The sequence below is a fragment of the Stenella coeruleoalba genome (assembly GCF_951394435.1).
Source record: "Stenella coeruleoalba genome assembly, chromosome: 2".
Taxonomy (NCBI): domain Eukaryota; kingdom Metazoa; phylum Chordata; class Mammalia; order Artiodactyla; family Delphinidae; genus Stenella; species Stenella coeruleoalba.
The window spans coordinates 107,688,456-107,707,055 of record NC_137147.1 but is presented as its reverse complement, the minus strand read 5'-3'; the positions used below and the strand labels follow the sequence as shown (position 1 = coordinate 107,707,055).

The 18,600-nt window shown below is 40.9% G+C and overlaps 1 protein-coding gene across 1 annotated transcript in view; it reads left to right on the top strand.

The window, feature by feature from the left end:
* Positions 1-18,600, top strand: part of ADAMTSL3 (ADAMTS like 3) — a 526,198-nt gene that overhangs the window by 431,503 nt on the left and 76,095 nt on the right. The window contains 2 exon segments of the mRNA XM_079912635.1: positions 3,720-3,912; positions 4,025-4,204. Coding sequence (XP_079768761.1) covers positions 3,720-3,912; positions 4,025-4,204 — 373 coding nt within the window.

The following is an 18,600-nucleotide window of genomic DNA, read 5'->3' as shown; positions in this document are numbered from 1 at the left end:
GCTGGGCCCGTGAGCCATGGCCGCTGAGCCTGCGCGTCCGGAGCCTGTGCTCCGCAACGGGAGAGGCCACAACAGTGAGAGGCCCGCGTGCTGCAAAAAAAGAAAAAAAAAAGCACAGAGAGCAAATGAGATATGTGAAATATGCACTGGAGATAAGAAATACAGAGGATATATTGAGAAGGTGTGTATCTAAATGAAGCTGCAGAAAGATAGCAGGTAATATTCAAAGAGATAATGGCTGAGAATATTTTGGAGTTAATGAAAAATATGAATCCTGAGAATCTGGAGTTACAACAGATCCCAAGCAGGAAAAATCAAAAAGAGATACACACCTAGACACATGGTTGGGAAGCTTTGGAACTCCAAAGACAAAGAAAATATCTCAGAAGCAATCAGAGAGAAGAGATGTATAAGAGGAACAGCAAAAACTGACAGTATTCTTCTCATTAGTAATAATGGAATATTATCTTCAGATGGTTCAGAGGAAATAACTGTCAGCCTGGAATCACATACTTAGTGAACAATATTTCAAAGACGAAACAAGGGTATTTTCAGATGGTAATGGGGTCAGCAAACCGTGGCCTTATAGGTGATCTGAGGATTAAGTGTGTTAATACATGTAAATTACTCTAAAAAGAGCTTGGCCCATGGTAAGTGATCGATAAATGTTAACTACTATTATGTTAGAAATTTTAGGTGAGCAAAACCAGGAGACTTTACTAGCAGCAAACTTTCACGAAAGATAGTTTTAAAAGAATGTGTTTATTAAGCAGAAAACTGATCCTAGAGGGACGGTCTGAGATATAAGAATGAATACTGACCAAAGTACATTGTAAAGACAGCTATCTAAAAAAGAATCACTGACTGTGCAAGTCAATAATAATATCTGAATGTGGATTTGAAATAGATATTGGGCAACAAAGCCTTGTAAAACTGGGTCAAATGTTGATTGTGGAGTTAAAGTGATTTAAGCCCCTTGTACTATTTGTGAAGATGGAAATAATTTTGATTAACTCTAGAGATGTTAAATAGGCCCTTTAAATTTCCAAGGGTAACTCTAAGGATAAAAGATAGCAGAGGAGAAAGCAGAATAAAAAAATATAATGAACTCAACCAAACACGTGGAAAAACAAAACAAAACAGGAATGATTAAAATAAGTATGGAAAAGTCAGGAGAAACAGAATTCTAGACAACAGTAACAGATGAGAGTAGTTCAAGAAGCCCTTTCATCTTGATCAAGAAAAGGAATAGAGATACCAAGAAACTCTATAGACTTTGTTATCAGCATTTATAGTGATATATGCTATAATTTAAGGGTAAGTGCTAAAGGAGTATAAATGCTGGTTTATATATTCATTTGTCTTTTTGCATGTTAATTGAATTTTTTAATTCTAAAGTTAAGAAAATCTAATTTTTAAATTTATTTAAATTTATTTATTGTTTGACATAATGTTTTTCATTTTACACCTATTATACTTTTATTATTTTTAATGCCTTTGAGATTCCCCTTAAATTCCTTATGTTTATGCTGTCTCTATTTTTGTTCTTCTCACCATAAATTTATCAATTTTATTTGTCTTTTGAACAGCCAACTTTTGTTTTCTAGTTCACTCATTTCTGTACTCATCTCTTTTTTTGTTTCCCCTCCCTTACTTTTTTTGGTCTAATATACTGTTTTTTTTAACTTCTTGAAATAGATTATTGTTTTCAGCCTTTCTTACATTTTAATATGTACATTTAAGACATTGATTTTCTTCTAATCATGGCTTTAGCTGCATCCCACAGATTTTGACATTTCATGTTTTTTAACATGCATTTAAAAATACTGTCTAATTTTCATTGTGATTTCTTCTTTGACCCATGAGTAATTTAAAAGGTTATTGCATAATTTCTAAATATTTGGGAGATTATCTAATATAGTTCCACTGTGGTCAGAAATGTGATCGACTAGGTGGCTTAAACAACAGAAGTTTATTTTCTCACAGTTCTGGAGGCTAGAACTTTTAAGATCAAGGTGCCAGCAGGGTACCGTGTTTGATGACAGCTCTCTTCCCAGCTTGCTGACAGCTGCCTTCTCGCTGTGTCCTTTTATGGCAGAAAGAGAGAGAGACAGAGAGAGCGAGCTCTCTGGTTTATCTTCTTACAAGGGCACTAGTCCCATCAGGAAGGCCCCACCCTTATGGCCTCTTCTAACCCTAATTTCGACCTAAAGGCCTAATTTCCAAACACTATCACATTGGAGGTTAGGGATTCAACATATGAATTTGGGGAGGGATACAAACATTCAGTCCATAGCGTGTACTGTGTATTATTTTAATCCTTTGATTGACTTGCTTCCATTTTACTTAGGATTTATATTTCTCTTTTATTTAGAATTCAGAATACATAGCCATACATAAAAAATATTTTCTTTATATACATTTGTCAGATTTTGTGCTCAGGTTTTACCGAGCTTCCTAATGTACATTAAAATACTTAATCCTCTTCTTTACTTTGGAACATTTTAAATAACATAGGAATTCACTTGTTTCTTAGAAATTTGTAGGCACTCAATCACACAATTAGCAAGCTCTAGTCCCTTTCTTGAATAGAACTTTTTGTAGTTGCCTAATAACATGTATTTCATCAAAATTTTCAAATGTATTATTTAGTTCTCTATGTTCTTATTAAAATTCATCATTTTGATAAGCCAGGAGCTTAGAGAAGTATTTCACAGCTTAAAATTTTTTTATTACATATCCTTCCATTTTTCTTATATCTAACATCTCATATTTCATACATATCTGTGCTTGTTATTCAGTCTCCGTATTTGTTATATCATCATTGTGAACTCTTGCCTTCATAAAATTTAAAAATTTAAAATTCTTTCCTTATGATGTATCTTTACAGTATTTAAAAAATTTAAAAATTCTTTCCTTATGATGTATCTTTACAGTAACTAGTTAAAAATTCATGATTACTAAGAATTAAATATCCACAAATTAAAATAATCATTGTATACAATTTTTTACCCATCAGACAGGCAGAGACTTTTTTAAATGATATTGTGCAGTGTTGGTGTGGCTGTAAGAAACCAGGCCGTCTCACTTGCTTTTGGTGAGAGTGTGAATTGAGAGAATCTTTTTTGAAGGCAACTTGGAAATATGTATCATGAGCACCTGCCTTGGGTTTTAATTTTTACAGATGTTTCATGAGAAAACCTGATTTTTCCAAGATCTTATTGGAAAGGAATCACATTTCATATACATACATACATATATATATATATATATATATACACATATATATGTTATAATCCTAACATAAAAGAATTTTCTTAGGGATATTCCAAATAATGAATCCAGGTGCCCTGAAAATTTCCTGAAGTGTGCTTTTAAGCATTTAAAATTCTTTTGGCACCTATATAATTCATCCTTGCCTTGGGGCTCTATTCAAAACAAAACTAAGATTTTATTATTGCTGTAGGGTGGTAGGTTAGGATGGAGAGAAATGTACTCTGGGCTTTCCCAAACAGGTAAAATCTTTAAACCCTTTCCTGACACTTTTTGCCTAGAAACATTGTATTTCTGGACTTGAACTGCATACGTTGGTGCTGTGACTCCAGGATCTGGATGTGGCGGGTGGAGTCTGGAAGTCCAGAGAGGAACTTGTCCATGCTCTGGTTGTTGCACAGAGTCCATTGGACAGTTAATGTTGCCCACTTGTTTTTTTGGTACAGGTGGCACACGGGCTCTTGGGGACCCTGCTCAGCTACCTGTGGCGTTGGAATCCAGACCCGAGAAGTGTACTGCCTGCACCCTGGGGAATCCCCCTCCCCTCCTGAGGAATGCCAAGATGAGAAGCCCCATGCCTTACAAGCATGCAATCAGTTTGATTGCCCTCCTAGCTGGCATATTGAAGAATGGCAGCAGGTATGGCAGACTGATGACTCCATGGCCGCCAGGCTGATGATTGTAAGGGCCCTGCGTTGCACTAAGTTGAAGAGGGCCAAGCCCGTTGACTCACCTCCTTCTGTCTTCTCAGTGTTCCAGGACCTGTGGTGGGGGAACTCAGAATCGCAGGGTCACCTGTCAGCAGCTGTTAACGGATGGCAGCTTTCTGAGTCTCTCAGATGAATTGTGTCAAGGACCCAAGGCATCTTCTCATAAGTCCTGTGCCAGAACAGACTGTCCTCCGCATCTGACTGTGGGAGACTGGTCAAAGGTAAGGGCCATTGCAAACTTCACAGTCCCTTCTTTTCTGCTCCTCCCTTTTTTCAGCCTTTCGATATTTCCTCCCTGAGATGAGAGGTGGGGCTAGTTTGAGGTGACTGGAATGTCTAGTGTGCAAAATTTCAGGAAGCATTTACTCACTCTCTGGGTTGTGTAAGTGCCCTGGTCCAGACCTACACATAATGATCCGTTTTCAGTTTTTACTCAGTATTACTTAAACTGTACTCCACACATTTCTCCTAAACCAAATCCCATTACTTCTTTCTTTTGGAAGAACCAAAGTCATTGTATCCCAGGATTAACTCAAAATCGGTTTGGTGCTTCTCTGCCTTAGGTCTCCTTATATAGAATTATTTATTAAACCCTGACATTTCAACTTCCTGAAAATTTTCCACACCTTTACTTCCTTTGCATTCCGTTGATACCATTGCTGATTTTACCATTTACCCTCTCAAGTTCACGTTAATTGCAATAAGCAGAATTCCAAACTATCATTTTAGTGCTGCCAGGACTTATTATAGTCTAGTAGCAATGCCTCATTTTTCAGGTGGGGAAAATTAAACCCAAATAGCTGAAATAAGCTGCAAGGTAGGAGCAGAATGCACACCTTTTAACCTTATCCCAAGGGTTCTCTCTTTGATATTACACTGCCCATCAGATTCCCGGCCTCTGTACCACGCTCTCATCTCCACACCATCTAACACCTCAAAGTATTCCCATCACTGCGTCCATCAAGTCACCTCCTACAGGTCGGAAAAATCAACTTTCAGTTCCCCAGAATACCTGGCAGGGCTTTCCTTGAACTGATGGGACTCATATTCCAGCCCCCTTTATTCTTTTTTTTTACATCTTTATTGGAGTATAATTGCTTTACAATGGTGTATTAGTTTCTGCTTCATAACGAAGTGAATCAGTTATACATATACATATGTTCCCCTATCTCTTCCCCCTTGCGTCTCCCTCCCTCCCACCCTCCCTATCCCACCCCTCCAGGCAGTCACAAAGCACCGAGCTGATCTCCCTGTGCTATGCGGCTGCTTCCCACTAGCTATCTACCTTACGTTTGGTAGTGTATATATGTCCATGCCACTCTCTCGCTTTCTCACAGCTTACCCTTCCCCCTCCCCATATCCTCAAGTCCATTCTCTAGTAGGTCTGTGTCTTTATTCCTGTCTTACCCCTAGGTTCTTCATGACATTTTTTTTTCTTAGATTCCATATTCCATATATATGTGTTAGCATATGGTATTTGTCTTTCTCTTTCTGACTTACTTCACTCTGTACGATAGACTCTAGGTCTATCCACTTCATTACAAATAGCTCAATTTCATTTCTTTTTATGGCTGAGTAATATTCCATTGTATATATGTGCCAAATCTTCTTTATCCATTCATCCGATGATGGACACTTAGGTTGTTTCCATCTCCAGGCTATTGTAAATAGAGCTGCAATGAACATTTTGGTACATGACTGTTTTTGAATTATGGTTTTCTCAGGGTATATGCCCAGTAGTGGGATTGCTGGGTCATATGGTAGTTCTATTTGTAGTTTTTTAAGGAACCTCCATACTGTTCTCCATAGTGGCTGTACCAATTTACATTCCCACCAGCAGTGCAAGAGTGTTCCCTTTTCTCCACACCCTCTCCAGCATTTATTGTTTCTAGATTTTTTGATGATGGTCATTCTGACTGGTGTGAGATGATATCTCATTGTAGTTTTGATTTGCATTTCTCTAATGATTAATGATGTTGAGCATTCTTTCATGTGTTTGTTGGCAGTCTGTATATCTTCTTTGGAGAAATGTCTGTTTAGGTCTTCTGCCCATTTTTGGATTGGGTTGTTTGTTTTTTTGTTATTGAGCTGCATGAACTGCTTATAAATTTTGGAGATTAATCCTTTGTCAGTTGCTCCATTTGCAAATATTTTCTCCCATTCTGAGGGTTGTCTTTTGGTCTTGTTTATGGTTTCCTTTGCTGTGCAAAAGCTTTGAAGTTTCATTAGGTCCCATTTGTTTATTTTTCTTTTTTTATTTCCATTTCCCTAGGATGTGGGTCAAAAAAGATCTTGCTGTGATTTATGTCATAGAATGTTCTGCCTATATTTTCCTCTAAGAGTTTGATAGTTTCTGGCCTTACATTTAGGTCTTTAATCCATTTTGAGCTTATTTTTGTGTATGGTGTTAGAGAGTGATCTAATCTCATACTTTTACATGTAGCTGTCCAGTTTTCCCAGCACCACTTATTGAAGAGGCTGTCCTTTCTCCACTGTACAGTCCTGCCTCCTTTATCGAAGATAAGGTGACCATATGTGCGTGGGTTTATCTCTAGGCTTTCTGTCCTGTTCCATTGATCTTACTGTTTTTGTGCCAGTACCATACTCTCTTGATTACTGTAGCTTTGTAGTATAGTCTGAAGTCAGGGAGCCTGATTCCTCCAGCTCCGTTTTTTGTTCTCAAGATTGCTTAGGCTATTCGGGGTCTTTTGTGTTTCCATACAAATTGTGAAATTTTTTGTTCTAGTTCTGTGAAAAATGCCAGTGGTAGTTTGATAGGGATTGCATTGAATCTGTAGATTGCTTTGGGTAGTAGAGTCATTTTCACAATGTTGATTCTTCCAATCCAAGAACATGGTATATCTCTCCATCTGTTTGTATCATCTTTAATTTCTTTCATCAGTGTCTTATAATTTTCTGCATACAGGTCTTTTGTCTCCTTAGGTAGGTTTATTCCTAGACATTTTATTCTTTTTGTTGCAATGATAAATGGGAGTGTTTGCTTGATTTCACTTTCATATTTTTCATCATTAGTGTATAGGAATGCCAGAGATTTCTGTGCATTAATTTTGTATCCTGCTACTTTGCCAAATTCATTGATTAGCTCTAGTAGTTTTCTAGTAGCATCTTTAGGATTCTCTATGTATAGTATCATGTTATCTGCAAACAGTGACAGCTTTACTTCTTCTTTTCCGATTTGGATTCCTTTTATTTCCTTTTCTTCTCTGATTGCTGTGGCTAAAACTTCCAAAACTATGTTGAATAAGAGTGGTGAGAGTGGGCAACCTTGTCTTATTCCTGATCCCAGTGGAAATGCTTTCAGTTTTTCACCATTGAGGACGATGTTGGCTGTGGGTTTGTCATATATGGCCTTTATGATGTTGAGTAAAGTTCCCTCTATGCCTACTTTCTGCAGGGTTTTTGTCATAAATGGGTGTTGAATTTTGTCGAAAGCTTTCTCTGCATCTATTGAGATGATCATATGGTTTTTCTCCTTCAATTTGTTAATATGGTGTATCACGTTGATTGATTGTGTATATTGAAGAATCCTTGCATTCCTGGAATAAACCCCACTTGATCATGGTGTATGATCCTTTTAATGTGCTGTTGGATTCTGTTTGCTAGTATTTTGTTGAGGATTTTTGCATCTATGTTCATCAGTGATATTGGCCTGTAGTTTTCTTTCTTTGTGACATCCTTGTCTGGTTTTGGTATCAGGGTGATGGTGGCCTCGTAGAATGAGTTTGGGAGTGTTCCTCCCTCTGCTATATTTTGAAAGAGTTTGAGAAGGATAGGTGATAGCTCTTCTCTAAATGTTTGATAGAATTTGCCTGTGAAGCCATCTGGTCCTAAGCTTTTGTTTGTTGGAAGATTTTTAATCACAGTTTCAATTTCAGTGCTTGTGATTGGTCTGTTCATATTTTCTATTTCTTCCTGGTTCAGTCTTAGAAGGTTGTGCATTTCTAAGAATTTGTCCATTTCTTCCAGGTTGTCCATTTTATTGGCATAGAGTTGCTTGTAGTAATCTCTCATGATCCTTTGTATTTCTGCAGTGTCAGTTGTTACTTCTTCTTTTTCATTTCTAATTCTATTGATTTGAGTCTTCTCCCTTTTTTTCTTGATGAGTCTGGCTAATGGTTTATCAATTTTATTTATCTTCTCAAAGAACCAGCTTTTAGTTTTATTGATCTTTGCTATCGTTTCCTTCATTTCTTTTTCATTTATTTCTGATCTGATTTTTATGATTTCTTTCCTTCTGCTAACTTTGGGGGTTTGTTGTTCTTCTTTCTCTAATTGCTTTAGGTGTGAGGTTAGGTTGTTTATTCGAGATGTTTCCTTTTTCTTAAGATAAGATTGTATTGCTATAAACTTCCCTCTTAGAACTGCTTTTGCTGCATCCCATAGTTTTTGGTTTGTCGTGTCTCCATTGTCATTTATTTCAAGGTATTTTTTGATTTCCTCTTTGATTTCTTCAGTGATCACTTCGTTATTAAGTAGTGTATTGTTTGCCTCCACGTGTTTGTACTTTTTACAGATCTTTTCCTGTAATTGATATCTAATTTCATAGTGTTGTGGTCAGAAAAGATACTTGATACAATTTCAGATTTCTTAAATTTCCCAAGGCTTGATTTGTGACCCAAGATATGATCTATCCTGGATAATGTTCCATGAGCACTTGGGAAAAATGTGTATTCTGTTGTTTTTGGATGGAATGTCCTATAAATATCAATTAAGTCCATCTTGTTTAATGTATCATTTAAAGCTTGTGTTTCCTTATTTATTTTCATTTTGGATGATCTGTCCATGGGTGAAAGTGGGGTGTTAAAGTCCCCTACTATGATTGTTACTGTCGACTTCCCCTTTTATGGCTGTTAGTATTTGTCTTATGTATTGAGGTGCTCCTGTGTTGGGTGCATAAATATTTACAATTGTTATATCTTCTTCTTGGATCGATCCCTTGATCATTATGTAGTGTCCTTCTTTGTCTCTTCTAATAGTCTTTATTTTAAAGTCTATTTTGTCTGATATGAGTATTGCTACTCCAGCTTTCTTTTGGTTTCCATTTGCATGGAATATCTTTTTCCATCCCCTTACTTTCAGTCTGTATGTGTCTCTAGGTCTGAAGTGGGTCTCTTGTAGACAGCATATATATGGGTCTTGTTTTTGTATCCATTCAGCCAATCTGTGTCTTTCAGTGGGAGCGTTTAGTCCATTTACATTTAAGGTAATTGTCGATATGTATGTTCCTATTCCCATTTTCTTAATTGTTTTGGGTTTGTTATTGTAGGTCTTTTCCTTCTCTTGTGTCTCCTGCCTAGAGAATTTCCTTTAGCATTTGTTGTAAAGCTGGTTTGGTGGTGCTGAACTCTCTCAGCTTTTGCTTGTCTGTAAAGCTTTTAATTTCTCCATCAAATCTGAACGAGATCCTTGCTGGGTAGAGTAATCTTGGTTGCAGGTTTTTCTCCTTCATCACTTTAAATATGTCCTGCCAGTCCCTTCTGGCTTGCAGAGTTTCTGTGAAAGATCAGCAGTTAACCTTATGGGAATTCCCTTGTGTGTTATTTGTTGTTTTTCCCTTGCTGCTTTTAATATGTTTTCTTTGTATTTAATTTTTGACAGTTTGATTAATATGTGTCTTGGCGTGTTTCTCATTGGATTTATCCTGTATGGGACTGTCTGTGCTTCCTGGACTTGATTAACTATTTCCTTTCCCATATTAGGGAAGTTTTCAACTATAATCTCTTCAAATATTTTCTCAGTCCCTTTCTTTTTCTCGAACCCCTGTAATTCGGATGTTGGTGCGTTTAATGTTGTCCCAGAGTTCTCTGAGACTGTCCTCAGTTCTTTTCATTCTTTTTTCTTTATTCTGCTCTGCAGTAGTTATTTCCACTATTTTATCTTCCAGGTCACTTATCCGTTCTTCTGCCTCAGTTATTCTGCTATTGATCCCATCTGGAGTATTTTTTATTTCATTTATTGTGTTGTTCATCTTTGCTTGCTTCATCTTTAGTTCTTCTAGGTCCTTGTTAAATGTTTCTTGCATTTTGTCTATTCTATTTCCAAGATTTTGAATCATCTTTACTATCATTATTCTGAATTCTTTTTCAGGTAGACTGCCTATTTCCTCTTCATTTGTTAGGTCTGGTGGGTCTTTATCTTGCTCCTTCATCTGCTGTGTATTTTTCTGTCTTCTCATTTTGCTTATCTTACTGTGTTTGGGGTCTCCTTTTTGCAGGCTGCAGGTTCGTAGTTTCCATTGTTTTTGGTGTCTGTCCCCAGTGGCTAAGGTTGGTTCAGTGGGTTGTGCATGCTTCCTGTTGGAGGGGACTGGTGCCTGTGTTCTGGTGGATGAGGCTGGATCTTGTCTTTCTGGTGCACAGGTCCACGTCTGGTGGTGTGTTTTGGGGTGTCTCTAGACTTATTATGATTTGGGGCAGCCTCTCTGCTAATGGGTGGGGTTTGCACTCCTGTCTTTCTAGTTGTTTGGCATAGGGTGTTCAGCACTGTAGCTTGCTGGTCGTTGAGTGAAGCTGGGTGCTAGTGTTGAGATGGAGATCTCTGGGAGATTTTCGCCATTTGATATTATGTGGAGCTGGGAGGTCTCTTGTGGACCAGTGTCCTGAAGTTGGCTCTCCCACCTCAGAGGCACAGCACTGACTCCTGGCTGCAGCACCAAGAGCCTTTCATCCACACGGCTCAGATTAAAAGGGGGAAAAAGTAGAAAGAAAGAATTGGTAGAAGTAGAAAGAAAGAAAGAAAATGAGTGAGGGAGGGAGGAAGGAAGGAAGGAGGGAGGGAAGAAAGGAAAAAAGGAAAGAAAGAAAGAAGATAAAGTAAAATAAAATAAAGTAAGATAAAATGAAATAAAGTTATTAAAATAATTATTAAGAAAAAATTTAAAATAAATGGATGGATAGAACCTTAGGACAAATGGTGGAAGCAAAGCAGACAAATATACAGACAAAATCTCACACAGAAGCATACACATACACACTCACAAAAAGAGAAAAAGGAAAAAATCATAAATCTTGCTCTCAAAGTCCACCTCCTCAATTTGGGATGATTCGTTGTCTATTCATGTATACCACAGATCCAGGGTATATCAAGTTGATTGTGGAGCTTTAATCCGCTGCTCCTGAGGTTGCTGGGAGAGATTTCCCTTTCTCTTCTTTGTTCTCACAGCTCCCAGGGGCTCAGCTTTGGATTTGGCCCTGCCTCTGCGTGTAGGTCACCTGAGGGCATCTGTTCTTCGCTCAGGCAGGACGGGGTTAAAGGAGCAGCTGCTTCAAGGACTCTGGCTCACTCAGGCCGGGGGTGGGGGGGGTGGGGGTGGGGGGGTGGGGGGGGTGGGAGGGGCACGGAGTGCGGGGCGGGCCTGCGGCAGCAGAGGCCAGCTGGACGTTGCACCAGCCTGAGGCACTCCGTGCGTTCTCCCGGGGAAGTTGTCCCTGGATTCCGGGACCCTGGCAGTGGCGGGCTGCACAGGCTCCCGGGAGGGGAGGTGTGGATAGTAACCTGTGCTCGCATACAGGCTTCTTGGTGGCGGCAGCAGCAGCCTTAGCGTCTCATGCCCGTCTCTGGGGTCCGCGCTTTTAGCCGCGGCTCGGGACCGTCTCTGGAGCTCCTTTAAGCAGCGCTCTTAATCCCCTCTCTTCGCGCACCAGGAAACAAAGAGGGAAGAAAAGGTCTCTTGCCTCTTTGGCAGCAGCCCCCTTTATTCTTATTCCAGCTCTTTCTTCCAGTCTTGCTTCATCCTTACTGTCTATAGGCTGAGGTTTTAGCAAAGGTTCTGAAGCAGGTAGTTGAGGTCCGTAATGAGAGTCCTCTAATCTCCAGTCACTGCCCCAAATGTATATCTTCTGGGATCAGAGGGGCAGTCTAACCTTAGAAATAATCTCAAGAAATAAGAAAGGACAGTAACTGACATTTATGAACTTCCCTGAGTCCTAAATTCAGTGATGGTACGGTTGCAACCTATTGTATGATACCACTCCCATCTCATCCTACGACAGCCCTGGGAGTTGATGTATCCATTTCTGTAGGTGAGAAAACAGAGGTACATTCAGACTGAAGTCGCCTTCCCAAGGGTAGAGCTAGGATTCAAACCTGAGTTTGTGTGACCCAAGTTTAGAATAAACTGTGTACACTCATGTCTCTCATGCAAGAACAAGAGCTTTTGAGCCAAACAGACCCATGATGGAACCTACAAGCTTTAATGCCTGCAGGTGACCTCGTTCCATACCCTCAACCTGTGTGAGCCTCCATTTTCCTTTCTTTTAACACAGTGGTTGTTCTGAGGATAACATGAGATATTACGTATGGAAACACCTAACCGAGTGGACCCTTCCCGTCCCCCTGAGCATCCTTCTGGCATAGGCTGGATTGACAGTACTTTTATCTGCGTGTTCTACAGTTTTATATTTTTCCTGTTTTAACTGTCTAGCTCAGTTAAGTGCTAGTATGTATAAACTATCTTAACTGACAAGCCACAAGTCATGGTCCTCATCCAGGTCACTGAGGGTCTGCCTAAATGTTTCCCCAAACCCTCATTAAATGCTTCCGGTTACTGTCTCCTTAAGGTTAGGGGCAGAACGTCAGGGAGGGGATCGCCATGCATTTGTGGAGAGAACTCTTGGCCTCGTGAATGCTTGGTCACCTTACTGCACTCAGTGTGACACCGGGACCAGCCAAATGGGCATCTTTTTAGAAGCTGGGAACTTGTAAGAGATGAGGCTCTCAAGTCCCACCCTGACTTAAGGAATCAGAATCTGCATTTGAACAAGATCCCCAGGTGTTGTCGGGCACATTACCATTTGAGAAGCATTTCCCCACCTGCCCCTCATCCTTGGGAGGGCTGCTTAGCCCTTCAATGTGTCCAAAATAGGGATGGCTCTGGGAAATAACTTCTCTGAGCAAGTGCTGCCCTAACCCAAGAGGAAGAGGCAGGAAAAGGGAAAGACAAGGCGTGAGCGGATGCAGCCCGGGAGCACCTAGAACCCCTGCCGTGCTCTAAAATACCACACCCTCCTCACCTCTTTTCTTATTTCCTCTGAGAAAAAAAGAGGCCTTCACAGTTCCATCCTACCTCCTGAACAAACTCTTCTCACTGGCCTTTTAGAGGAGAGGCTGGGGCTGACATCCTTGCTTTCCTCTCCTGTCCAGTCCCTCTGTGAATAACGGAATTTGTAGTTGCTGGGTACGTTTCACTGAATGAACAAACACCCTTTACCACGTTTACTCAGGCTTGCCTTGTGTCTTTGCTCTTGTTGTTACCCTCAAATCCTGGGCCCAGCTCTAAGCTTCCCTCCTCTGTGAAGTCTTCCACTCCCTAAAATCATACAACATTTCCCAGCTTTAACTCGTAATGACCCCAGGTTTTCTTTTTTATTGCGTTTTAATGGGGAGCTACTTCCTAGCACCCACATGGTCTTCTCGTCTGGCCTATAGCGTCCTTGAGGCCAGTGGCCATGAGATCCTTGGGCCCTATAGACCTCTGAGCAGGTAAATACTCTTCCTCAAGAGCGTTTGCAAAGACAGGGGAAATGCAAAATGGTGTTGAAGTAGTGAGCTGTAGTAAAGCTCAGGCCAGCTAACAGAGGACAGGAAAATCATTCACTGGAAGAGATTTTGTTGGAAGAAAGAAGAGGAGACAGAAGCGTTTAGCCACATGAGCTGGGCTGGACCTGAGGCAGATCAGTTTCCTAGGCGACCATTCACCAAGGCGAGAGCAAGCTTGTGCACACTCCAAGAGGTCAGCCCATCTTCCTGCTCCTGGCCAAGGCCACATCTCCAGGACACCTGCATGTGGGAGGAGGAGCAGGTGTGCCCACGTGCACAGGAAGGCAGAGCCAGCGTTCAGACTTGGGGTCCAGTTAGGCCCACGTGTCGCCCAGCAGTTTGTGTTTCCTACGGAATTCACCTTTTCTCTTGATGGTTGAAATTTTCTCTCATTTCTGAGTTGCTTTGTTTTGGCAGAGACTCTGATGCCAAATTGCCACCATCCCTGAAGCTTTTTGCCAGGCTCGTCCCTCTGGCATGGGATGGCTCATTCCAGGGCAGCCATCAGTCTTGTGGTTCTGGGTGAGGCCCTTCCACTTTGGAACTGGCCACTACCCCTGAACCCAGAGAGACTGAAAAGCCACACCAGAATTTCCGCTTTTCGCCGAGCCAGGCCTCTTAGGCTGCAGCTGGAATACTCCTCTCTCCCCGACACTAGCTCTATTCATGGCATGTTTGGGCTTTGTTCATTCATTGGCTCCTTCCTTTTCCTTGATTTCCTTAGATCTGAACCCAGTTTTAGGCAGAAAGGAACCTTCAATTCTTACACTGCTTTTCTAGTTACCAAAAAGGAGCATTGGCTTCCCTGGTGGCGCAGTGGTAGAGAATCTGCCTGCCAATGCAGGGGACACAGGTTCGAGCCCTGGTCCGGGAAGATCCCACATGCCGCAAGGCAGCTAAGCCCGTGCGCCACAACTACTGAGCCTGCGCACTAGGGCCTGCGAGCCACAACTGCTGAGCCTGTGTGCCACAATTGCTGAAGCCCACATGCCTGGAGCCCGTGCTCCACAAAAGGAGAAGCCACCGCAATGAGAAGCCCGTGCATCACAACGAAGAGTAGCCCTTGCTCACCACAACTAGAGAAAGCCCGCGCACAGCAACAAAGACCCAACGCAGCCAAAACTAAATACATTACATAAATAAATAAATTTGAAAAAAAAAAAACACGGAGCATCGACACTTACATGGGGCAGTCTTCCCTAAAGGTGGATTTCTGCAATCCACATACCCCTTGTGGACTGTTTTGTGACCCTATTCCTTTGACTGAAATCCAGTAGCCTCGCCTCATTCTTTGTTCTCTCTACCTTGACGGAGCATTTGGCCATTTTGTCCACTTTCATCATTCTCCTTCAGGGTGTTTCTTGGTGTTACTTATTTTTCCTACTTACTCGACTGCATCTTTTCTATTGGTTTGCCTTCTTCCAAATCTCCAGAAAGCTCAGTATTTGACCCTTTGATTTTTATCACTGCATTTTTCCTCCATCGATGATTCTGTGGTGGGACTTCTTCTCTGACTTCGATAGGTGACTCTCTGTCTCCAGGAACAATGTCTGACTTTCTCTTCAGTACCTGTCCTTAGTTCCCCAAGTAGGATGTATCCTCATTATGGGAAAGCAAAGGAACACCCTCTTCATTCCCAACCAGCTCCCCCACCTACTTCCTGTCCCTGTCAGTGCACCAGCATCTTTCCAACACTTCTGATCATCTCTGACTTTGTCTCCTGTATTCAGTTACCTATACCTGCCAACTCTTCGATTCTTGAAATATGTACATATGCTAAGTAAAAAGGGAAAGATCTCTATACATGAGACATTTTACAAAGTACAGCTCAAGATATGTCCAGGACACATGGATTTCCACATATGGCTTTCCAGTTTTCAATAGATTTATTAATTATGACTCAGCAAGGCAGTGGTGTGTTGGAGCCAGTTCATACTAGCTTTCGAGAACCAATTGTGATCTCTTCCTACCTTGTATTCAATGACATTTGGATGACAGCTTGAAATCAGCCCTGATGGGAATATTTACACCACAGAAATTGGCAAATGTTACAATCAGGGCCCTCTTTTCCATGAACCTGTTGTGAAACATTTACTATCACACAACTGCATGAAAGGGATATTCACACACACACACACACACACACACACACACACACACACTATCTTATCAACAAGACAGTTTCAGCTTATTGATAAATCAGGTACTTAGGATAGAAATGCTCTTATTTGTTGACTGAAATAAATAGACTTGTAGAATCTTCTTCTAAATTGAGTATGCCTATCGCTACAGCTCAGCATCTTCACAGTCATTTACTGAGCACTGCTATGATTGATTACTCCAGGTACCAGGAATCTGAGACAATCAAGAATACAGTCTTCAATGAGCTCACAGTTGAATGAGGCAGACCGATGAAAAAAATTGTATATAAAGTCCAATAAGGTTGTCCCGTCTACAGAAATAAGTGAAAATTGAGGGGAAACATCTGAGTCTGCCTGAGTCCCAGGAAAGTGTTGTAGAAAATGCAGGTTTAGAGTTTGGTCTAAAGGATGAGACCCGATTAGAGTCCTGAGAAAAGAAAACCGAAACAATGTAACAGAACAAAACTATAAATAAAAGATTCCAAGCACCACACTGAAAGGGCACACCATATACCTGGGAAAATTGGCCCAGAATGGTCAATATCAAGACATACTCTACTAAAGACACTGGATGTTAAAGATTAAAGAATAATGTGTTAGTGTTTCTAGGCAAAAGGACCAAGTCACTTACTAGGGAAAGAAAATCAGGTTAGCATCAGACTTCGCAGCAATACTACTTCATAGTAGAAAACAATGGAGTAACATCTTTAACGTACTAAAAGAGGAAAGGATTTTCTGTCCTGCCCAACTGATCTTCAAGTTTGAAGGTCGCAGACAAATAGTTCCAAAGTTACAAGAACTCAGGGTATGTTGTTCCCATGAGCTCTTCCGGAGGAATCTACCATATTTCTATGGGATAAATCATAGAAGCTTTGGCATAAAGTTGCTGTTTTGCGAGTCATAATTAATGGCACTGGTCCTGTCATCTCTGCTGTCTCAGCTGTGAACCTTCTCTAAGGGCACGCTAACCTTGAACTTAGCAGATACAAGGTCACGTGAGACCTCCATCCAGAAGAGGGGTTTACAAATGGTCTTCCCATTCATAATGGGGAGAAAAAGTCAAATACTGATCATGAGAAATGGCTTCTGAGTGGTGATTGGCAATTATGTAGCTACTGTTTTTATATTCTATGGAAAACTCCTAGATGATGATTTGATGTGTTAAAAAATACATCATAAGTTGCTAAATGGTAATTTTTAATTATTTGTTCAAAAGCTTACAAAAAGCTTCCCTCTGTACTGAAAAACTATTTTTTTTTTTTTTTTTGCGGTATGCGGGCCTCTCACTGCTGTGGCCTCTCCCGTTGCGGAGCACAGGCTCCGGACGTGCAGGCTCAGCGGCCATGGCTCACGGGCTCAGCCGCTCCACGGCATGTGGGATCTTCCCGGACCGGGGCACGAACCCGTGTCCCCTGCATCGGCAGGCAGACTCTCAACCACTGCGCCACCAGGGAAGCCCTGAAAAACTATTAATAATTAGGGCTTTCTGTTAAAGAGGACAATAAAGGCATTTAAAAAAAATTCCATTCCCCTTCTGTGAAACCCAACAAAATACCCACAAAGAGGATGAAAGAGCAGCAACATCCTGTCTTTAATGAACAATGAAATGGCCACAAACCCAAACTATGAATTATGAGATACACCTGCCAAAGACCATAAAATCTGGACCAAAATGAGGGAGGGAAGGCTGAGGGATGACAAAGATTTCCTCAGGCACGAGCAGGATATAGATTTCCCTAGGAGTAAGTGTGATGGTCCTGAAAGGCCTACTCAACGGTTCTTTGATTACAGACACTAGATGGGGGACCCTGCGCTGCCCCTGAAAACACCGTGATTGTCCCTGCAGAGCCGTGGGGGAGATGGAGCTGCAGGAGAAGCCACATGTTTAGGCCTCCCAGCCAAGGAAGGCTGCAGAAATGGAGTGGTGTGGAGGAAGGAGGGCAGCAATCGCTGGATGATTACACAGTGAACGAGTTACTTAAGAGGCTGTTCCCTGAGTCACACTGACCCTTCCAATGCCAACATCTGAAGAGATATATGGGCAAAGGAAATAAAAATTTGGTGACAGACTGTTGAAGACAGCCAATTTATGGAAATGCCCTAGCTCGTTCCCCAAACCCGTGGTATTCCCAAACAGCCAGCTGCATTTAAAAAGCTCCGGCAAGAGGGAGGAGCTATGGGAACATATGTATATGTATAACTGATTCACTTTGTTATAAAGCAGAAACTAACACACCATTGTAAAGCAATTATACTCCAATAAAGATGTAAAAAAAAAAAACTCCAGCATAAAAGCTATGCATCAAAACTGGGGGAAAAAAATTGAAGGGGAAGAAAGAAGTTAAGGTGTGGGGAAAGGAACAGGAAGCAAGAGTCACATGAACAGCATAGTATCACAAAGGTATTTCCCAGAGAAAAGTTCTGAAAAACAGGCTCCATATTCCCAAGGAAATTATAGTCATGATGTCTGGGGGGAAAGTGGCTTTAAAATGAGGTTTGAGTTCAGAAAGAGATTATGAGTCAACAGAAGGAGATGAAAAGACAACTTGGAATAGTCAGGGGAAAAAAGTGAAAAGAAGAACTTTAGACAGCAGACGTAAAAGTTACTTTACAAGCAACAAAAAGTAATTAAAACGACCGGAAACAGAGAGCTATGGTATACAAGCTGGAATAACTCATATAAAATGATATGAAAAAGAGTAAGATGTAAAATTGGTTTTTAGAGGCAATGATGGATATGGAAAGGCAGAGAGAGGAGATTAGACATAAGTGTGATTGGTATTTGTGAGAAGAACAAAACAAATGGAACAGAAAAATAGTCAGAGATAATTAAGGGGAATTAGTTTCCTTTGATAAAAGCTTTAATTTGCAAGTCATAATGGTATACCACGTGCCACTAAAGTGTGACCCACTAAGAC